Here is a 21,431-nt window from a genome sequence, read left to right as displayed (position 1 = left end):
AGGGGGGCTTTACTAAGAGAGGGGAGGGAAGATTGGTGAGTTCCTTTTTTGTCATGGGAGGGGAAGACGGATGGCTGTCGGTGGCGCGTGTGTGGTAAGTGGATTGATGTTGTTTGCTTTGGTAGAGCGTGGAGAGAATAAGCATAGGTTTTGAACAGCATTGGTCAGCATGAAGGGGTTTTGCGGTACTGCTCCTGGAGTCAGTACTGTTCAATCGCAGTGGTTGAGGCCGTCAGTGGACTTTCTGCCCGTGTGCCTGATTCGGTTCTCTTACTATTTGACCAGCGCGACTTGATTGGCATTTGCTGGCGTTGACAGACGGGTGTGCCCTGTCAAAACTTCCCCTTACTTTTCCACTGCTTTTGATGAACCAAAGGCAGTGGGCAGGCAGGGGGACAACATCGATAAATCAAACCACGTACCCAAAACGCCTGTGGGTGAAGAATGCCGCTTTATTCCTGCACTGAGCTACCTACTCAACCACGTGGAATTGGGAACGGGAGGGAAGGGTGGAGTAAGCTCAACAGAGGCCAGTGAATGCGAGGGTTTAGAGGGTAGTCGCACCACCTCACTTTTGGGCCCAGTGGCGAGGACTCCGGGAAGTCTGCTGATTTTGACAAAGTAAGGCCGCACACGCAAGCGGCCAGTCAGCTGGCACTGCTTCCCAATTGCGACGGCGGTCAATGCGCCCGCCTGTAATGGCGTATATAAACGCCCGCTACCGTTCTCCTATGTCGACCAAAGCTGCTCGCTTTGCCCAGCGATTCTCTGTGGCCACGACTGTGAGAATTACTGGTTGAGCACTCGACTGAGGGGGATGCTCATACTGCTGGTCTTTGTCTTGTCGTGTGAGCGATTTCAGGGTTCCAGATTTAAATGAAATTGGGCTTGATACCCTTGATTGAGTGGACTATGATGGTAGGCATTACCTCGCGATCATGATGGGGTTTGTACGCAGTCTATAGTGGGCAGTCTATAGTGGGACAAGAATGAGTGGAAAGATTGACGGGTGAGAACGAAAGACCGAAGAGGAGAAACAAGAAGTAGTGTAGAGTCTGATATTGCCTCTGTTTCCGTGAGGTTCGGCAAGGGAGAATCTAGGTGAGGTTTAACAAGGAGATAATCCAACAGCGAACTTCCGGCGTCCTTTTATACACAGTCTTGAATAGCGTAGGGAGAGGTGCCGCACCTGAGCTCCGCTCTAGGAGTCTACCTAGCCAGATGTGGAGGTCACACTTTCCTGTTGATGCGGACCGTAGGTCAGTGCGCTTCGATTCCCTATAAAAGACACCCGCCGGCATCAAATCCAAGCCCATCAAGTGCCCGCTTTGCTTCCAGTGCTCACACCTACACACATTCTGCACTGGGCGGAAGGGAAGCGTCCTCTTCCATGAACAAACCGCACTGCTGGGGCCTGTCTGCGCGTTGCGAGCCACACGCCTATTTCCACATCACGGGAAACGGAGCTCGATTCACGAGAAATGATGGGGGGAAACATTGAGAAATAATGATGGGCTGTGCGAGTGACAATGAAGCAGGGTAGGAAAACCCCTGTGGATGCCGGAGCAAGTAAACTGTGGACAGGTCGCGGACAGAAGGAAACGAAAGAAAAGTAAGAGCTTGGTGGGCGCCCGCCCCACAGTAAGGATCTGTTGTCTTCTTGCTCCAACCCTCAGAGTTGCAGCTTGACACAGAAGGCATCAAAAAGTAGACAAAGGACATGCTTATATACGTAGGCTGCAGGCGCACATGCGCGCTACCTCCCCCCTGATTGGCCGTTTCTGACGTTAGGTCTTGCTTACGTCGGATCTCCCGTGCTCAATGCGCTTCTGATGGACTATAAAATGATGCTCTGTCCCTGACTTGGGTGCATTAACCTGCCCTCTCGCTCCTGTTGTTTTTCCTACACGCCGAAAAGCGACTGGGTGGCGCTGAGAAGCTCACCAATTAGTCATCAACTACTGTGTGTTCTCTTTTGCGCGTGCGAGCGAAGCGTCAATTCTGTAACAGGATTGATGCGATTGGAAAAAGATTGCTTTCCTCAGCATGCGATGTTGATGACTAGTAGGTCAAGTGATGATGAAGGGCCTTTGGCTGCCTAGCAGAGCCGCGTTCTCGCCGTTCACTCTTCCACCGTCATGCATTCGGAACACCTCGTCGTCTTTCAGCGGTCCTGTCAAGTTCCTGCCTTAGAGATCCCGTCATGATACTCGTGTCACCAAGATGCAAATTCAGACATTCATCACAATATGGCAAGGTCAATTTGTCGATCGAGTTGGAACTTTAGATTGATTGGAAAACAATTTTCTCGCTGTGGAATCTATCTGGCCGCGACGACACAAAGAGAGTGCAGTAGGGAGGGAAAAGGGAGGAGGTAGGCGCATTTGCAACAGACAAAAGCGACGAAAGGCCAACGCCAGAGAATTCAGGGGAATGGGGCAGGGGGCCGATTGGGCTCGCGTCATGCGGCAAGCGCGACACGCCCGTCGCTGCCCAGTCATTCTGCGAGGGTACTTCAACCGCGCATCAGCTTCGGAATTGAGAAAGGAAGCGACACAGCCTTCATCGATCGACCCGAAATTTCGAGGCAAAAAGCTCACCGTGGCCAACAAACTGCTTCTGCTTTGGTCCCAAGTCTCCACCCACTCCTTCTTGGGGCTCCTTCTGCGCAGACTTCTTTTGCCGTCCTGGGTAGAATTGTCGACGTACCGCCATGTCGATGGTCGCAATTGAAGCGTGATGAAGGAAAGCTTCGTCGCGGTCTTTTGCGCAAAGCGAAGCGAGTGAGGCGTCGCTGATCCTTCCGCTGACCCTGAAATGCTCTGTCGGCTTGAGAAATAGAGAAGAGAGAGTTGGCTCGTCAGGGGCTTTTTGGTCGCTTGATGTCTTCCTCTGACTACTTTGCCGTTTCTTTGTCGCTAGCTTCTGACCGAAGGAGATTTTGAAAGGGGGATGATGCTGAGGTGCTGGTTTGAGAAGAATCAAAGACGAATGAGAGAAAACAAACATCAGCAAGAACTGATGCAAGAGCGAGTACCCCCAGCAGAGCTGAGATTCCCACCCGCCCGGGCTTTTGATGACGGAGCAGCCCTGACTCCGTAGATTGAAACAGATGGTGGTAGATGGTGAAATAAATGACAGAGTGAATTATAGGCAAATGGCAAAGTAAATAGCAGTGTTTTTGGTGATGAGACGACCGACGAAACGTCCCAGCGGCCGGGCTGTTGAATGCTGAAAAAAAGTCGCTGGGTCGTTCGAACAGTTATATGTGCAAGGCTGGCCCAACCACTGCGGCCGAATGTTGAAAGACGGAGACGCGCTGGGTATAACGGGCGGCACTAGATGGCGGAGTAGATGGTGAAATATGGTAAACTATGGCAAGATGTAGTGGTTGGAAAAGTAAAGAAGATGGTGAGGTGACGGACCAAGCGCCCCAGCAGCCGGGCTGTTGAATGCTGAAAAAAAGCGCTGAGACGCTGGGCGGTCGTAGATACAAGGCAAGCCCCCCTCTGCGGCCGGATGTTGAAAGCCGGAATGACGCGCTGGGATCTGGGCCGCGCTAGATGGCAAAGTAGATGGCAGAGTAGATGGCGACAGATCAGACAAATGAAATCTCCCCGGTCCCCATTGCGCCGAACTGATTCGGAACCCGCGAGTGAGTACTAAGAGAGTGCCCCCAGCAGAGCTGGGATACCCACCCGCCCGGGCTTTTGGTGACGAAGCAGCCCTGACTCCGTAAGGCAGCAAGAAATGGCAAAAGATAGATATTGGTAAATGGCAAAGTAGATGGCAAAGTAAATGGTAGAGTAGATGGTAGAGTATATGGCAGAGTAGATTGCCCCAGTCCCCACTGCGCACGAACTGATTCGGAACCCGCAAGTGAGTACCAGGGACAGCCCCCGCTGCGGCCGACTGAGAGCCGGAAAAGGAACGCGCTGGGATATGGGCTTCTCTGAATTTTGAAAAGATGACAAAAAATGAAAAAGGAGATAGCGAGAAATGAAATAAAGAAAGTGCCCACTTGCTGCCGAGTCAATTCGGAAAACCCACAAGTGAGCCTCAAGGAAACCACTTGCTGCCGAAAATGGTTCGGAGAGCCCACAAGTGGAGTCCTGAGAAAGCAAGCCCCCGCTGCGGCCGGCTGTTCGCGCTGGGATATGGGCTGCGATAGACAGTAGATTAGCCGGAGTAAATGGCAAAGTAGATGATAGGTAAATAGCAGAACAAATGGAAAGAAAATGACGAGAACTAAGACAAAACGCTCACTGCTGCCGAGTCAATTCGGAAAACCCACAGTGAGACCTCAAGGAAACCACTTGCTGCCGAAAATGGTTCGGAGAACCCACAAGTGAGAGTCCTGAGGAAGCAAGCCCCCGCTGCGGCCGGCTGGAAGACGCGCTGGGATATGGGCTGCGATAGAAAACAGGAGCCGGATCCCAAGGAAAACATCACTGCTGCCGAAAATGGTTCGGAGAACCCACAGTGAGTTTCCTGGGACTGCAAGAAAGAAAAAGGAAGAGTATATGGCAAGCCCCCACTGCGAGCAAACGCTGGGATATTGGGCTGTTAAATGGCAAAATAAATGGCGAAGTAAATACAGAGTGGGCCCCCACTGCGGCCGACCGCTCGAAAGCAGCCGGAGAAGAAACGCGCTGGGATATTGGACCACACCCGGAGAATTTGATTAGGCTTGCGCCAGGCGACTCCCAGACCGCCAGGTTTTTACGTGGAAAGCTCAACCCAAACTCCCAGGCTTTTATCGGTAGCAGCCTCGACTACATGCGAGCGACTCTGAAACATGTCAGAAGGGATGGAGGATGGAAACTTACCGGTGTCCGGGGACGGTGGTGGCTGCAGACGGGCTGTCGAGAGGCGTGTCGAAAGCAGCGTCGAGGGGAGTGTCGAGGGGATGGAGAGGAAAGGTTTCAGAGCGGGCGAGCGGCGAGTTTTGTCGAAAGGCCGGGAGAACAGCGGAACTTGAGTGAGTCAACTGGAGTGAGTCAAAAAGAGGGACTCAGGGCCGGGAGAATGGCGGTACTTACCAAGAGTGACTCAGTCATAGTGATGGTCGGCGTGAAGAGGGTGGTCCGGGACGCGTCGGTCGCGGAGGAGTCGGTCGCGGAGGCAAAGAGGGGCGTTTCTAGAGCTGTCGTGCGAAGACTGTTAAAGAGAGACTGGGGAATGACGGTACTTACAGAGAGTGCCTCGGGGCAGGATGTCGTGTTGGTAGCTTCTGACGTGCGGCGCCGAGGGGACGGTCGCAGAGTCGAGGAGGACTGCTTTGAGAGCGGGAAAGCGAGCCGGCGAAGACATCAGAAAAGAGACCGGGCAAGTAGTGGCACTAGAAAGAGTCAATAAAGAGCGACTCCGTGGTGGTGGTGGAAGCAGACACGCGGCGTGGAGGGAGAGGCGGAGGTGAAGAGGAATGGTGTGAGAGCGAGAGAGCGTGGGCGAGGGAAGGGTTTTGTAGAGTAGAGACACTCCGGATGAACGGCGGCAATCGAGGTGACTCAGAGCCGGGGGAGTGGCGGGACTTGAAGGACTTACCAAAGATTGACCTTGTGTCGATGTCGGTCGCTGTAGACGTGCGGCGTGGAGGATGGCTGCGGAGGTGACGAGGAATGGTTTCCGAGCGGGAGGGCGAGCGAAGTGAAAGAGAGGCCGAGAAAATGAAGTCCTCGAGGGAGTCAACAAAGAGGGACTCGGTGGTGATCGTGGTCGTGGTCGTGGTCGTGGTCGCAGACGTATGGCGTCGGGGGAGAGAGAGGCCGCGGAGGTGAAGAGGGATGGTTTGAGAATGAGAGAGGGTGGGCGAGCGACGAGTTTTGTAGAGATGATGCCGGAGGAACGGCGGCAACAAAGTGACTCAACAGCGAGTGACTCCGATGCGGTGGGTAAACACTGGTAGAGGATGCCGTGGATAGATACGCGAATTCGGACGAGCTAGATGGAGGTGTTCTGTGGTAGCAAAGTGACACGGACCCCCTGAGCAAGTGTGCCAGAACGCAAGTAACGAAAGGAACCCAAGTCTCTATTGCCTTGTATCAGCTCATCTAGCATGAGATTATCATGAATCTATCATAAGTCGTCGTGAATGTCTTTGGTATTACCAACCCACTGGTCCCTGGTCAAAACACCAATCCGGGTGCTTACTGTCCCTGGCCCTCCACATCGTCCTCATTCCTGTTCTTCGCCAGCTCCTTGACCGGCAAGCGGAACACGACCGGGCTCGCTACCACCATGACCGTCGCCAGGCCCAAAAATCCCGCAGTGACTCCCCAACCCATCGTGTAATCCGGACTGTCCTTGTCGGGCCAAATCCGGGAGCCATACACTGAACTCAGGTTGCCGCAGGCGTTGACCAGCGCGAGGACAATGGCGCGCTTCTCGGGGCTGGGCGGGCCAGCGTCGGGAGACGACGGCACCGAGAAGGTCGCGCTGATCCAGGCAAGAGCGAGCGGCAGCGCCGTCCAGATGCCCGCGGCCACGAAGCACGTCATGACATAGCGGACGACATGCTGCGTGACGGCGGCGCAGATGATGGAACATACGCAGCCCAGCGCAAGGAACGATGCAACGTAAGGACGGCGGCCGCCTCTGCTGTCATTGTTGCCCGCTGCGCGGCGGCGGCGCTGCGTGATATCGGCAGCGACTGCGGCGGAGTTTGCAATGACAGCGGCCACAATGTAGATGGGGACCGTCATGTACTGCGCCGTGACGGAGTCGTAGCCCAAGGTAACAGTCAAAGTGGGAATGAAATAGGAGATGGTACCAGCACCGACATTGAGCATAAGCATGATCAGGAAGTAGCCAGTGCGGTAGTCGGCGAGGGCGGCAACAAAGGCATCCCAATGAGATAGAGGCTCACGGACGGTAGCGCTAGTCTGAGAGTCAGGGGTGCTGGCACGCTGGTCCGCAATGAGTCGAATGGTGGCCAGTTGACGTTCACGTAGGTTGAGGCGTGGTGATGTAGAGGGGTAGTCGAGCAAGATGAAGAGGGCGATGATGGCCACGCCGGTAGTGCAAACACCTTTGGAAGTCAGCGGCGAACAAAGATTTGGATGAGGAAATTACCTTCGACGATGAACAGCCATCTCCATCCAGTAATGCCATGTGCATTGTGCAAACCATCAGTAATTGCTCCTGCAATAAGACCACCAAAGGCACCAGAGAGGGTAGAAGCCGTGTAGAAGATGGTGAAGCGTTTGCCTGACTCGAGTCAGATAAATGGCCAGACAGAAGGTTAGGCGACTTACCCAATTCGGCACTGGTGTACCAACAACTGAGCAGGTACAGCACACCGGGGAAGAAACCAGACTCAATGCAACCGACGACGAATCGGAAGGCAAGCATGGCACCGTAGCTGTTTGCCGAAGACATGGCAGCGCTCAGGGCGCCCCAGACAATCATGATCCCGGGAAGGAAGATGGACGGACGCGAGCGAGCAAGAATCATGTTGGAGGGTACCTCGCACAACAGGTATCCGAAGAAGAAGATGGAAAGCACCCATGCGTAGCGTTGGTCGTCCAAGTCAAGATCGTCAGCCATGCCGGCGATTTTGGCATTACCCTGCAGACAGTGAGCAAGAATCGTTACAAGACCAACGGCAAAACATACTATATTGGTCCGATCGACATAATTGAGAATGTACCTGCATCTTCATCAGTCTTTGTTCAACTGTTCGCGAAATTCAAGTACTCACATGATCCACAAGATGGGCATGAGAAGAAGATCAATCTTCCGCACGAGCTTCTTCTCTTCAGAAGTGCCTGGAACATAGTTCCTCAGGGCTTCTTCAAGCTCGGCCTCATCCTGAGAAAGCTTGACAATGTCATTGCCCTCGACTCCCATCTCCACGTGCTCGATGGACTGCTTCTTGACAGTGGGAGAGGCAGGACGGCTCCCACGGTCTGAGGCGCTTTCACCCATTTTGGCAACAATTTCCTTCTTGACGGAATAGCAGACCCTGAAGGTTTTGGCAGATGGGTTTTCCGATCAAGGGTAAAGTTGACAGTGAAGGAAGGGGTAATGGCGCGCAGTCAAGTCACCGCAAGGAGCAAAACGATTGGTGGACTGGCAAGGGGCGAGAAAAGTGAGGTTGGCAACTTGCAACCGAGGAACCTTAGCCGGGTCGGACATCTTAAGCCAAAAAAATGACGGAAAACGCTAGTTCGAACGACTGGCGCAAACAAGGCAGCGCCGCAGCGCCGCAGCCGTCAGCCGCCCGTGCGTGGCGGACGTTGAATACATATACAGCAGTGCTCGTCCAACGTTTCCTCTTTCAAGTGCTTGTCTCCGCGCAGACAGAGCCCCACGGGGTAGAAAAAACCAATCCGCAACTGAGGAAAGAGGGTCTGGAATGGGGAGAGTGGATCAGTGGTGTCACCCCACGGGAAAAAATTGTGGATCTTTGGGGGAGCGCGTGAGCTGGAGGTGGGGATTTGGGGAAGCGAAGCGGTGATGGTGCTGGCTCCCCGCTGGAGACGATGATGCGAGATGCATGCCCCAGACCCGAAGCAGAACCGGCGTCCGACCGATCTTTCTCCAGGGCACGTGATGAACAATCATTCCGACTTTTTTTCTCGTGCGCTTTTGCCTCTTTGCGCATGGATGAGCTGGATAAGAATTTTCCCTGGCGCTTAGGCATACCCGTGGCAGGTTGGCCGACCCGTATCGAGGCAACTCAAGCGCCGGCATACCTGCTGCTCGAATTCTGCTGTCAAACATATACATGCCGTCGCTGGCTGCCGTGCGCCATGGCTTTGCCTCTGCGCAACATCAACCAGGATTCGAAAAACTGCTTCCGTCCGAAACGACATCAGTTAACCTGTGCCTCTAGGAGAATAAAGTCCGCGTGCGCCGTCGCGGCTTGGCTGGTCGTTGCTCCCCCACGCTCTTGACTCGGATGAGGAAAATCCTCCGCTCACAACCAACCCATGGCCACACCTCAAACAACACCAGCAGCACACCATATTCCGACGGCTTCAAACCATAAAAGTAATGCGAAATTCGCAGCCCGACCCGCAGATCTGGCGGCCCACACGTGGCAGCAAAGCTTGGTACTAAGCTTGACCTCGTGTCGACCACCCGCGACTCTCCATATCCGCCATTCCCCTTGACGGACCACGTTATCCGCTGTCATATGGTGCATTATCCCTACAGGACCACGTTTTCCGGCCGTCCGATCGATTACATGGAAGAAGCTTCACTGAAATGCTGGTGATGAACTACAACGCCATTCCCTTCTCCCGCCCGTCCGCTACAAGCTACACCAGTAGTGGCGCCTGGACCTGCCTGGACACGCCCGCACTACCAGACCACAACACCAACGGAGCATGCGGAAGCTGACCTGGCGCCCACATCTCGTTCTCGATTAGGAAATACGACAACACGCCCATGGTCCGACGACAGCAGCCCAATTCGATGCGAGACACCAACATTTCGAAACCACCACCCGAGATTCATCCCGCTTCATCTTTTCCACCCCCAGCGCGTCTTCGATTCGAGGGAACACAGCATCGCATTGTAGCATTCTTGCTCTAAACTCTGCAATTGATTTCCCGACGGACGTCCCGCAACACGTGCGCTCCCACCGCCCTGCAGGATGCAACAGTGAGCCTTTGGCGCTTCTCATCTTCCGTCAGCCAAAATCCAGGACCCCTCCAGAGTTTGCCGTGATGTCTGCTCTGTGGTGGTGCAATTGCAGTGTGCAGGGTCAAGGCAAGAGTCGACTGGTGTGCTTCCAACCCCAGGTCGCCTCATGCGCCCCACCTCAACCCCAGATCCAAGCGAACACGCGCGCCAAAGTGTAAAAAAAAGAGCAACCAACGGCAGCGCCAGAATTGAAACGGGAGCAGATGGCCGTTTCCCGCTCTCCCTGCGCCGCAACTCGCCTATCTGGTCTGGCGTCTGGACAGCCGCGTGGATAGTTGTTGGCCTGACTTCGGTGGTGGCTGGCTTTCGCATTCGGTTTACGGTCTCCCAAGATCGCTCGTCGTCGGTCGGCAGCGTCCGACGGGAGACGGTTGCCCGCCGTATTCACGCGCATCGACCGGGCGACAGAGCGCCGACCGTGATCCGCATCGATCGCTAGACTGTAGCCCGGTCCGAGCGGGCGTCTGTGGTGTTGACCAAGATGTCCAAGTCTCCAAGCCCGAAAACAGCTCGCCGCCCAGCGACAACCAGGCGAAGCTCTGCAGCCGCATACGGCAGATCCCGGAGCTCAAAGTGAGGGGTCGAGCAGGCTAGAAACGTCCTAAACGAGAGCTCCGCCAAGTTCCATTCTGGAAACCAGAAACCGGCGTTGGGCTCTCTTCACAGCATACCGCCTCGCTAACGTCCTTTACTGGTCTCTGCCTGCTTATACCACCGCAACGGTACACACGCTGTCTCAACGAACGGTCGAGATGTCGGCAGTTGACTGCAATGCGAGCGGCAGATGTTGCGGCCTGATGTTGTCTCTTGGTCCACCACCGCGTGCCCAAACACGTGATGCGGGAGCGTGAGCTTAGCTGTCTGAACCAATTGAAAACAAACGCCCAGCAAGACAAGCCGTCCGCTGCCACAACGGCAGTCGTGTTTCGCCTGGACCTAACGCGGCGACTTGCGCCTAAACCGGTTCCATCAACACCATCCCAACTATTGGAAACTTCATCACATTCAATTCGACTCGCTTGGGTGACAACTTCCAGGCTGGCCATGGTCATCACGGTTGCCGCAACGAGCTGCGAAATCCGTCTTAGCGGCAGCGTTTGTGCGCTCCTCCACAAAATCAAAAAAACAAGCTTACACCGCCTCTGTGTTGATGAACAGCCCTTGGATGTGTGGAGGGCCGTACGCCGTACGAACCCGGTATCGTGTCCTTGTTTCGAGGGCATCTGCGGTGTGGCTGACCTACGACGTCGCCAAATCATGTTTGCAGAAATGCGATGGATTCGCATTAGAACGATGGAAGCCTCAATATTTGCATCGTTCGGACCAATCTCTACCGACAAGAACGCTCACCTGGCACATCCCACGAGCCATGACCATTATTCCGTCTTCCACTCGAATCGTTTTCCAAACATCCCTCCTCCCGCGACCCTTGTTGGCAAGCCTGCCATCCATCTCAACATGCTCCCCTCCCGCCCGCATCACATCCGCCGCTAGCAGAACACCCCGGCCAAATCTGCTAATCAAGCTGTGGCGCCCACGCGACACACGGCGGAGGCAGACAAGGACTGGCGGGAGGGAAACGGGGAAGCGTCAGTCGGCCAAGTGCGACGGCGGGCAGCCCCCACACGAACATTTGCGAGCTCCCGTCCGCGACCCTGACGAGCGAAAACAGCGGCTCCTGGTTGGCCAGCTGGCACTGCGCTCATGCTTGGGCTGAAGTGAAATTCACAAAAAGTGGTCTGATGTTTTACCCTCCCTCCTCAAAGTCCTCGCGATGTTGCGCCTGTTGATGCGCTTGCCCTGCGTTGCACAGCCCGCTGCCAATTCGATCTTCAGCACCTTTGCGGATCCCGGAGCTGCCATGTGCTGCTTGTTCGGGCTGACAATAGACCACCATCTCACCCACAAACCCTTCATATCCTTGCAAACACACCCCTGTTTCCACGAGCTGCCAGGTAGGTCTTCAATTGACTTTGGCGGAAGCGACGAAACGAAGATGGCAAACGCAAACCGCATGCGTTCCAGCGCATGGGAAAATGGCGCGCGTGAGGGTACAGATCTCGACAAGAGGCTCCTCATCGCACATCCACGCTGGTTGTCGTACGATTTCGCCTCTGGTGTCTGGATGCTGCCAGATGTTTCTACGCGCTTCATGTGGGTCGATGTCCAAAGGTAGGTCCCGTTGCTCATGCTCTTGGCGCAAAGTAGGTAACCAGCCAGGCAAGTCGGCAAGCGGGTAACGGTGCATCTGCCGAGTGGACGACGGGCGGGTACCAGCCATCCAGCGTCCCTCTAAGGTACTTCCGCCAGTCGTGTATCTACGCCTACACCGGCAAACTGCGGTGGTGGAGCTAGCTCTACAGCGCGAATTGATCAATGAGCTGTACAATCGGCAAAGGTTCTCCAACCAAACTTGCGCGCCATCAAGGAAGAAGGCAGATGCAGTACGTATCTTCATTTCAACTCAGCACATGCCGCAGAAGCCGTCGAGAAAGGCGCAGCGCCCATGCCGAACTTGCCGCTGCGGCAGCCCGCCACGACACGACATCAACGCGGGCGGGCGGCCAGCGGAAGCGTTCATTGTCGCGCTGGCGGGCTGTGTGCTTGCTTGTGGCAAGGAGCTCAGCTCCGCTCCGGATGAAGCAAAAAGGACACCTCATGCGCAGGCCGTAAGGAAGTACCTACAGCGGGCAACTCGAAGGGAGGACGAGACGGTGCATCTCGTATCCCTCTTTCCGCCCGCTCTGCAGGTCCCTTTTGCCTGCTTCAGCGTGCGTCCACGGAAGACGCTTCATGCAGAGCTTGCTATTCTGCTATCGACACCCAGACGAGCTGAGCTGTTGCGGGCTAGACCGGGCGGGCGCGACAAGCTTGGACAAGACGCGCCCTACACCACCACTATTACAGCGCCATTTACAAACAGACTTTGCCCTGTCCGTTGCTACGGCATGGATTCTTTCGGGGCAGCTTTCGCGCGAATGGAACTGCCGTTTACAGTGGAAAAGGTCTGCCACAAGTGCCAGGCATAAACTTTTTGGGCGAAGAATATGCTCGCGCTTTTCCGAGTGCTTTTCCGGTCTCTCTCAATTCTCTCTACAAGACACCCGGTACGGTAGATGAGTGGTGGCATTCCTTCACATCTGCCGACTGACCGCCCGACTGATGAATGACTGACCATCAGAACAGCAACCATCCCAACCATCCCACACTCTCTTCTTCCCTCCCGCTGCTCGGGCCTTGCCTTGGTCGCATGGCATTTAGACTCAATTCGCCTCAATCGCACGATCTTTTCCTGTTGCTGCAGATCATTTTCCCCATTCACGCGCATCCTTTTGTGGTGTCGCATCTTTTCGCGCGTATCCTTACGAGCATCCCTCTTCCCTACAACAAATCTATCGATGCTGATGCTTGCATCGCTGTTTAACTCCCTGCGTGCCACGTTCCGACTTGCCTTTCCTGCTGAGATTCGCGCTGTAAACATACGATCTGTCTCCCTAGATACCTGCTCCACGCCTTTCTCCCTACATATATACCTTGCACCACGCGCGCGCTAGGTCTTCTCCGCCGTAGAACCCTACCAACAAGCTATTCTCTAGCTACCTTGCCCACCACGCAAACCTTCACCCTCCCCCATCCCCATCCCCATATCCCTGTCCTCCCCCGTTTCCCACGTGGCCTCCCGTCCGCCAGCCCGCCAGCCCGCCTGCGCCCACCCCGCAATTACCTTGGCCCTCTTGAGCCAGCAAGCAAGCAACCACCCACCCCCCAATCCAAGCTAAGCCAAAACGTCGAGAGGCAAGATGCTGGTTCAGCTGTGGGCGTGAGGAAGCTCCAAGCGCCGCACCCAACCAACGCTTACCTTATGCTGTTGATTCGCTTCAGCAGAAGGGGGAGAGCGTGGGGGATTTGCACGCATGCGCGAGCGGTGTGCGAAAGCGATGGTCGGGCGGGCGGCTCGGATGGTCGCGTACGTGGTTTCTGTGCTTCGCTTTCCTTTCGCTCTCCTCTCCAAAAAGAGGGATTGTTGGTTGGTTGGTGTTTCTGCTCTCTCCCATTCATCATCATCGCGCTCATCATCAGCTTCAGCTTTCGCACACCGCTCTTCCACGTGGGGAAGAAAACCTCGCCTCACATCGCATCGCACAGCAAGGTAGCTAATAGGTATGTTGCTATCTGGGGTAGCTACAGCTACAGCTACAGTACTTACGTAGGGCGAGACGAAACAAGGAGCCGTCCCTGCCACCATATGCCACAACCCCAGCGGCAAACCTTGGCCACGTGGTATGCGTAGGGAAAGGCCAAGATGGCAGATTTGAGATGATGTAGGTGGTAGTAGCATTAGCGCGCTAGACTTGGATGTTCAAAACAGAACAGACCAGGACAGGGAGCAAGCAAACAAGCACTCACTTCGGCCAAACCGGTCTAGGGACTAGAGTTAATTTTTTGCACGCGGACACCAAAAGCTAGGCAAATGTGGTGGTGGTGGTTTGAAGAAACGTCATATCCAATTTGCCGCGAGGCAGGAGCGTACGTAGGTAGCTAGAATCTAATCGATCGCAATGATGATGATGATGCGCAACATGTATGGTGAATGATGCAGAGCCAATGCAATGCAAGTGGTAGTAATGTGATGAAAACTTTTTTGACAACAGAGCTCAATCAATGACAATGACAAATTGTTGGGTTGATGTGCCGCTTAAGAAAGAAAAAATAAGCAAAAGCTCGACCGCTGTTCCGCCCCACAAACAAAACCAACCCCCAAACAGCCAGAAACGAAAAGAAACGCCATCAACATCAACGCCGGAGATGACGATGCGAGCCCCTAAAAGGGTTTGCTGCTGCTACTCCCGCCAACAAGAACAATCGCTATGTTGTAAGCCAGAATGCCAACAAGGTGTGGTAGATGGAGCCCGAGGTTGTGGGCGTTTGGAAAAGAGGAAGATGGAAAAAAGAGAAGAGGACAAATTTGCAACCATTCATCGTTTCGACATGTCGTGAAAGTCGTGACTCGACAACAGCAACCCAAAAACACCCATTTCGTGCAACATGATGAGTAAGGAACAAGACCAACAAGTGATAGGTATAAGGGATGATGGAGAAGGTGGAAAAGGACAGGTAGAGGATGAAGTGAAGAGCATGCCAGCAGCTACAATGAGACGCAGCAACGTGAAGCTTAGTCCTCGACCCAGGCCGGCTGGTTCGGGTTGTCAGCCAACCAGGTGTTGGCCGGCGTGCCCGTCGCGCTGATTGGCACGGCGCAGCGCTGGTGTTGCTGCACTGGCGTCGCAATGCCGCTGCTGCACGCCGCGTCGTCGGTCCATGCAGTCATGCCATTCATGTATGGCGCGGCAGACATGGCCCAGGAGGCAGCATTGGTCGGGGCCGGTGTGGCGCCGGTGACGGCAGCAGCAGTCGTGACGGGCATGGAGCGAGGAGTCGAGGTGAACGAGTCGCTCGATGGCGGCGAGTTCATGGGCCAGCCGACGACTGGGAGCGAGGATTGCACGGCGTCAAAGACACCGGCGGGAAGGTACTGGTCGTCAATGCCGAACCAGTCGAGCGACGAGCCGGCCCAAGAGGACATGGCCACGTCGTTCGGGGCTCCTTGTTGTTGCCAGCGGTCCGACCAGACATTGGGGCCGGTCTGCGTGGGCGAGACGAGGGTCGTGGCGTTTGAGATGTTGGTCTGAAGAGAAGGGTTGCGGTGCTGCTGCACAGGGGTGTTTTGGTGCGTCATGACGCGAGCCTCGCGCTCCTTGAACTTCTTGAGCATGTGGGCAAGGCCGCGAGCCGTGTGGAGCGATACGTGGTGCTCCGAGGCTTTGGCGCCGCTGAGGAGCTTGATGATACCTTCGACAAGCTCGACAATGACGCTGAAGTTGGTGTTGAGGTTGGCTGACCTCCAGTTGGAGTGGACCTTCATCAGGAAGACTGTCGCAAAGGTGATGGTGGTGGAGAGGTAAAGGGGCACACCGACAATCGAGTTGCGGATGTCGGGCTCGTCAAGAACGAGCCTCAGGCAGGTCGTCGCATTGTCGATGGCCATGTTGATGAACTCGCGGCGAGGGTCATCCGCAGGAAGACGAGTGAGGCCGCGAAGGGCCAGCGAGTTGAGCTGCAGCTTTGCAAAGGAAGCGTGGAGGAGGCAACCCTTGCCCGGGTAGGACTGGACGTAGTGGTTGGGGTCTGGCGGCGAGTCAGTCAAAGGTCTTGTCATGATGTAGGACGGGAACATACCGAGCTTAGGCTCCCACTTGTTAAGCCACATGTCCAAGTCGGCGCCGAATTGCCTGAGGGCAGGCATGTCAGTCTCGGCGAGGGGTCTGTCAGCGTCGTGGCCAAACTTGACAAACACGCGGCTCAGGATCGCAAAGACGTCGACTTGAGAGTGCAGGCGAAGGTCGGCCGTGGTAGTGCCAGGCAGAGACAGGAACTTGTCCGAGTTGACGACCGACTCGTCTTCATGAATGACTGGTGGTCGGTTGTAGGCCAGTGAGAAGTGGTGGTCGCACACGTAGAGGAGGTACCACAGACGCGCGCGCTCAATGGCCTCGGGCGAGCCCGACAGCGCCTTGGAGAAGGCAGTGTGCAGGTGCATCTCGGTAGCCATGCGTACAGCGTGGCCAGAGAGCTTCCAGCTGACCTCGGAAAGATAGAAAGCTCCAATGCAGAGGCCACGGAGGTCATCAAGAGACTGATCCCGTCCGAACATGGAGAAGGAGACGAGAGAGAGGAACTCGTTGTAGCAAATCTCGAGGACGGCCTCGGCGCCGGGAAGGTGCAGGGCAGACACGGACAGGATGGCCGTCAGCAGCAGCGAGGATGACTCGCGCACGGACTGCAGGCTATCGTGGTTGAGGGACACACCACCCCAGAGGAAGTGGTTCAAAGAGGTGTTGAACTTGCGGAAAAGGGAATCTGCCTGGGCCTCGCTGATCTTGCCCTGTGCGATGAGATCGGAGAACATGGGGTTCTTCCGAGATGCATCTGGGCGATCAGCAACGTTGCTGCGGATGTTCCTCAGCTTGGTAACCTCGAAGAGGGAGGCCATTGGGCCGGCGCAGGGCGTCGACTCGTCCTCGGCCTCATCTCTAGCCACAGGTGCAGGCGAGTTTTCCCGAGTGCACTCAAGGCCAGGGCCCTTGCTACCCCGTGGGGACAGGTACTCGGACTGAGGAGGCGTAGGGCCAGAGACTGGCTGGGTGTTGGGATTTGACTGTTGCGGAATGACTTTGCTCATGGAGGGCGAGGCCGAGTGGCTTCGTGTCTCGCTGGACCAAGCTTCCAGGGCCGGGAGATTTGCCTGGTTGAGCAGCTCTGATACGGCGCTGTGAAGCTGCTCGTACTTGAGGTCCATATTCCTCTTCCACCTGCATGGGGAATCAGCATCAGAATGTTGGGGACAAGGCGTGCCGTGGGTGGACTTACTCATTCTCATCGTCGAGCAGCGTCTGGAGGCTCTTGTTGATGACACACTTGAGGCCGAGGCGGCGGCAGCGGGCACAGGTGTTGTTGCCCTCGGCCAGGTCACACTTGACCTTTCGGCTCTGACATTCCTTGCCTAAAGGTCGGGTCAGCGGACGAAGGGACTGCACTGGATCCACTGCTGGCGGGTACATGGCCGAGGCGGACGCCAAGACATAGGAGAGCAGCAACTTACAGGCGCGGATTTTCCTGGATATCTTTGGAGTGTAGTCTCCGTTGCTGGCGGAGGCCGAAGGGGTGGCGGAGTGGAAGGCGTGCGGCGCGGCGGGGTTGGGTCTCTCACCCCCGACAGCGGACACGTCGTCCATTTGAGAATAGGAGCGCTTCATGGTGGTGATGTGGTGATGGAGGAAATGGAAGGTGGGAACGCGCGGACCTTGAACGGATATGGGGTCACGTTGGCGCGGAGCCTTGCTCCTACAGACAGAGGAGGGCGGACAGCAGCAATTATCAATTGGGGAGTGGACGGACCGGAGGACAGCGGGGGACGAGATGCAAGTGGAGACTTGTGGAGACGTGAAGGGGAGTGAGAGCGACCATGACGCCGCGGCGCCGTCTTTAATAGGATGGGGCCTCTGTTGCGGTGTTGGGCCGACGGGCGGCCGAAGACGACGACGACAACAAAGTCTTAACCTGCCATGTCCCAGCACTGCACTGCGACTCCCACAAAGACAGCAAAAAGTCCTCGTCTCGACCTGTGTCCCGACATAGCTCCGCCCATCCGACGACAAACCTCCCAAGACGCCTCTACCTTGTCCGCTACTGGAACCCTACCCTACCCTGCGCGGCCCGCGCCAACGCCTTCATGGGCCAAGGTTCAATGACCTGTGTCTTTGAGCCTCCTCGCCTCGAGGCTCCGCCAGGGACCAGCCTCGAAGCCATGCTGGTCGGCCCTACAGCGTCCCTCGAATGGAGTCTTGCCATCCTCACCGCTCACCACACGCCTCTGAGGACACCACAAGACACCACACGACGTCTGAGGACAGCTGCCCCACCGCCTGCCGCTACCGTACATCGACTTCTCTCCCATCACAGGTGCTCTACAAAATACCACCTCACCGACTTCGTGATGCCCTGAAACACGTCCATCTCCATTGGGAAGCCTCGACCGACATCCTCCTCCCTGCCACAGCTCTTCACACCTCTCAGCCACCAGACTCTCGCCTCGTTGTGCGGCAAGTGACGCGACCAACCGACGTCGAGATTATTCGTCGTGTTTGTCAGACAGTACGCAATCAAAGGACCACTTCAGCCGAGCCCGCCAACGAGGAAAACATTACCCCGCCAGCAATTGTGAGCTGATTTTAGCTTCTTCGAGAAGCATGTCACCTCCCTGCGCGGCACCCTTCGCCCTCTTCCGCACGTGGCACCCACACCTAGTCTCTCCCTAGCCACCCAAGCTCCAAAGACGCGCTGCCAAAACGGGCGCCGTCCATCTCTGCGACGTATGACCGAAAAACGGCCGCTACGACATGTCAACACACTCGCGGCCTGCTGCGTTCCGCGTCCTTGGTTAGGGTGTTTTGCCCCCGTCGAATGTCCCGGCTCGCGGCCAGACATGGTCGACACGTGGAAGGCATGCGAAATGACGCCAAATCAAATGCTTGGGCTTCTACTCTGTCTGCCCATCCATGTGTCGCACCTATTTCTGCCCTGTTGCGGTAGGGCTGCCCCCCCCCGAATTTTTACCCCATCCGGCCCTCGACTCCTCCCCCGTGGGAGTCTCTACTGTTCCCCGGAGGCCCATCCGCTGGCTCGGGTGCCTCTGAACCTATCTCGCCCGCTTATCGGGCGTCGTCTGGAGATTCGTCGGTGTCGTATCGACGGTGAAGAAAAAAAGCAACTTGACGTCAATCCCACTGTCGACTGGCGGTCACGGACGACTTCATCCAGCAATTGCTCTCAATATTGCCCCGTAACGAACCGGGCAGATCTTCATCCTCTGCATCCCACGTCGCTCTGCACTTTGAAACGCTTTGGAGACAATTTTCTTGCTATGACGTCGCCCGCCTCCTCTGCACGACTCGTCTATTTGAAGCCTCGCCCAACGCGACTCAGCCGACACTCCCCCAAGACCTAGCTCCTGCGCCCCGTGTCAGTCTTTTGCTGCGAACTCTCCCGCCCTCATGCCATTTCGACGGGAGCCTACGTCATTCCAAGAGCTCTCTCCCGACATGTCATTCCGACTGACCAGGAGACCAGAACGTCATCCGCCCGACATCCAATTCCTCTAACGACGTTCGTCTAGACGATCTGCAGTCGCAGCAAAACGCCCCCATCAAACAAAGTGACCTCCCGCACAAGGCATCCCGTATCCGGCCCCTGGTAAACCCAAGAAATTTTTGAGCCACTGGATTCCATATTCCGCCGACCTCTTGGTTCGAGTTGACAACTGCAAGTCATGATTGGAGCCCATCCTGCCTCTCGGCAATCTCCAGTCCAAGCCGATGCTGCATGGTTGAGCATTCGAGAGCAAGAGGCTCACACAGAGGGCTTCGGTCCAATGTTGCGACGACGTGACTTCACTCAGAGCTAAACATCCCACGTTGTTCTCCTGGTGGCGCATCTTTTTGCAGAACCCCATTACTAACTCGGACCCCACCCACGACTCGTTCACGGAGGTTACCGGGCGATGCTATTCGACCAAAATAAAGAGCACCAGACGCCCACGCGCGGACGCGGACGCGGCCTGCGACGCCTTCTCGTTCCGCAATTCGGCGCTCCTTCCCTCTAGAAACCTCCCTTTTTCAAGGCAGTCCGTACCCTCGCGTTGCCACGGCCCGTGAAACTCGACCCTTGAGTGGGATCTCCTGGGGTTGAAATAGGGTTATACTCCGGAAAACGGAGATTTGCCATGGCCTCTAGCAGGGCGCACCGTGATTTTGCGGTGCGGATGGCTGGTCGATCATTTATTGACAGATGACATCATAACCCTCCGTCCACCTCTCAGAGTCTACTACCCGTCGCGGCAGGACCTTGCGTATGTGGCTAAGCATCTGCTCCGTTTCCTGGGACGACGCAAAGGATAACGACTCTTGTCTTGGGAGATGAGGTCATTAATCGTGGCGGTGTGACGGTTTGTCTTTTGTGCATCTCTTCGCATCAGATGGACAATCGAGATGGGCCAGTCAACAACCTCGACACGGCTAACACGCTACCCCAGCTTTTGATATTTTCTTCTTGTAGCCGTCATTGCTTCGCCCTGTCCAGCAATGATCAACGACAGAAAAAGGTTGTGCCAGAGAGTTGCACGATCAAACGGGACGCACGAGCGGCATGTTCGCCCGCCTCCTCTGGGAGGGCACGGAACCATCGCTCTTTCGCGTTTGTTTCGTTTGGACCTTCTGCCATCCTCGAGCCGTATGTTGATCACTCTCAATAAGCGCGCTGGCAACGTCATACCGTTTGACCGATCGATTCTTTGCCACAAGAGGCATGTTCGCGACTTGGATTCCCACGACACTGCGCGTGGTGTTGAACAAGTCAGCGCTGGTAATTGGCTAGGCCCGCTGTTCCGCAGTAAGTCAGTCTTTCTTCATTTCGCCTATAGGCGCCTGCCATAACCAAACCTGCAAGATGATCGTCATCATGCTTACCTATTTTTGTGGTCGCCATAACCTTATATCCCCAAACCTTTTTTGCGCTGCGCTTTCAAAATTTTCCCATTGATTGCTTCAGCCAAGTCACCGCTGCTCTTTATTTTGTTTTTCCAGTCTGCTCGCATCAAGAGATGATTTGCATCTGAGCACCGTGTCGAGCGCTCATGACATCAATTGTCAAATGCCAATTCACCTCGAGACATCTGCCGACGCACAACACCATGCCGCGGCAGCAGGCAACCCTAAACAACATTAGCGAGCCCATAACCGACGTCACATGCGGAATGACGATATGGCAAAAGCCAGGAAGAGGAAGGTCGACGACCAAACAAACCACCCGCAACCCTTTTTCCCACATGGCCCACCTCAACCGCCACCTCCCCCACAACAAGCCATGAAGCTAATCGCAGCGGGCACCGCGTCTATACCTGCCTTGCGGATAGGACAGCACGAGCCAAAACTGCCCTGCCATGCCCTGCCGAGAGCAAACAACAACACAGACAACGGCTTTCCCGTCCTCTCAGCAGCCGTGCTCTCCCAAACAAACTCCCTAAACGGCGCGACTTCAGGCCCACAGGCGCATGATCAGCGCGCCGCATGCCCGATTCGAGGATAGCGAGAGAACTCTCAAGCGCCGTGAGCGCCAGATTGCTCCATGGACGGTCGTCGCTCGTCGCTCTTCTGCGAGCGCCT

General features: G+C 55.7%; 9 protein-coding genes across 9 annotated transcripts; 4 read left to right on the top strand and 5 right to left on the bottom strand.

Annotated features, from left to right (window-relative positions):
• Positions 1–2,262: 2,262 nt before the first annotated feature.
• Positions 2,263–3,087, bottom strand: BKA78DRAFT_312209 (uncharacterized protein). The gene is made up of 2 exons (XM_066888288.1): positions 2,601–3,087; positions 2,263–2,513 (listed from the first exon to the last, which is right to left on the bottom strand). Exons 1-2 carry the CDS (start codon positions 3,007–3,009, stop codon positions 2,284–2,286), a joined length of 639 nt encoding a protein of 212 aa, XP_066745715.1. The 5' UTR covers positions 3,010–3,087; the 3' UTR covers positions 2,263–2,283.
• Positions 3,088–4,324: 1,237 nt separating this feature from the next.
• Positions 4,325–5,450, top strand: BKA78DRAFT_312206 (uncharacterized protein). Its single transcript, XM_066888287.1, has 2 exons — positions 4,325–4,976; positions 5,043–5,450. Exons 1-2 carry the CDS (start codon positions 4,780–4,782, stop codon positions 5,356–5,358), a joined length of 513 nt encoding a protein of 170 aa, XP_066745714.1. The 5' UTR covers positions 4,325–4,779; the 3' UTR covers positions 5,359–5,450.
• Positions 5,451–6,149: 699 nt separating this feature from the next.
• On the bottom strand, positions 6,150–7,851 carry BKA78DRAFT_249971 (phthalate transporter; the record flags this gene model as incomplete). Its single annotated transcript, XM_066884522.1, has 5 exons — positions 6,150–7,030; positions 7,075–7,209; positions 7,257–7,569; positions 7,618–7,651; positions 7,703–7,851. The coding sequence occupies 5 exons, from the start codon at positions 7,849–7,851 to the stop codon at positions 6,150–6,152; spliced, it is 1,512 nt and encodes a 503-aa protein (XP_066745713.1).
• A 2,254-nt stretch (positions 7,852–10,105) lies between these two features.
• Positions 10,106–11,159, bottom strand: BKA78DRAFT_121651 (uncharacterized protein). Its single transcript, XM_066882443.1, has one exon. The coding sequence runs from the start codon at positions 10,938–10,940 to the stop codon at positions 10,245–10,247; it is 696 nt and encodes a 231-aa protein (XP_066745712.1). The 5' UTR covers positions 10,941–11,159; the 3' UTR covers positions 10,106–10,244.
• Positions 11,160–11,184: 25 nt separating this feature from the next.
• BKA78DRAFT_121731 (uncharacterized protein) lies at positions 11,185–12,228 on the top strand. The gene is made up of 2 exons (XM_066882445.1): positions 11,185–11,826; positions 11,880–12,228. The coding sequence occupies exons 1-2, from the start codon at positions 11,429–11,431 to the stop codon at positions 12,007–12,009; spliced, it is 528 nt and encodes a 175-aa protein (XP_066745711.1). The 5' UTR covers positions 11,185–11,428; the 3' UTR covers positions 12,010–12,228.
• On the top strand, positions 12,229–13,362 carry BKA78DRAFT_121732 (uncharacterized protein). The gene is made up of 2 exons (XM_066882446.1): positions 12,229–12,761; positions 12,836–13,362. Exons 1-2 carry the CDS (start codon positions 12,448–12,450, stop codon positions 13,206–13,208), a joined length of 687 nt encoding a protein of 228 aa, XP_066745710.1. The 5' UTR covers positions 12,229–12,447; the 3' UTR covers positions 13,209–13,362.
• On the bottom strand, positions 13,232–14,210 carry BKA78DRAFT_312199 (uncharacterized protein). The gene has a single exon (XM_066888286.1). The coding sequence runs from the start codon at positions 13,991–13,993 to the stop codon at positions 13,463–13,465; it is 531 nt and encodes a 176-aa protein (XP_066745709.1). The 5' UTR covers positions 13,994–14,210; the 3' UTR covers positions 13,232–13,462.
• A 200-nt stretch (positions 14,211–14,410) lies between these two features.
• On the bottom strand, positions 14,411–17,706 carry BKA78DRAFT_121717 (uncharacterized protein). Its single transcript, XM_066882444.1, has 3 exons — positions 17,083–17,706; positions 15,892–17,024; positions 14,411–15,840 (listed from the first exon to the last, which is right to left on the bottom strand). Exons 1-3 carry the CDS (start codon positions 17,466–17,468, stop codon positions 14,828–14,830), a joined length of 2,532 nt encoding a protein of 843 aa, XP_066745708.1. The 5' UTR covers positions 17,469–17,706; the 3' UTR covers positions 14,411–14,827.
• A 695-nt stretch (positions 17,707–18,401) lies between these two features.
• BKA78DRAFT_121645 (uncharacterized protein) lies at positions 18,402–19,318 on the top strand. The gene has a single exon (XM_066882442.1). The coding sequence runs from the start codon at positions 18,587–18,589 to the stop codon at positions 19,217–19,219; it is 633 nt and encodes a 210-aa protein (XP_066745707.1). The 5' UTR covers positions 18,402–18,586; the 3' UTR covers positions 19,220–19,318.
• Positions 19,319–21,431: the final 2,113 nt, after the last annotated feature.

This window comes from Phyllosticta capitalensis, assembly GCF_038381095.1.
Source record: "Phyllosticta capitalensis strain CBS 128856 chromosome Unknown BKA78scaffold_4, whole genome shotgun sequence".
NCBI classification, from domain to species: Eukaryota; Fungi; Ascomycota; class Dothideomycetes; order Botryosphaeriales; family Phyllostictaceae; genus Phyllosticta; species Phyllosticta capitalensis.
The sequence above is the reverse complement of the archived record's forward strand: the minus strand, read 5'-3'. Positions and strand labels throughout refer to the sequence as shown.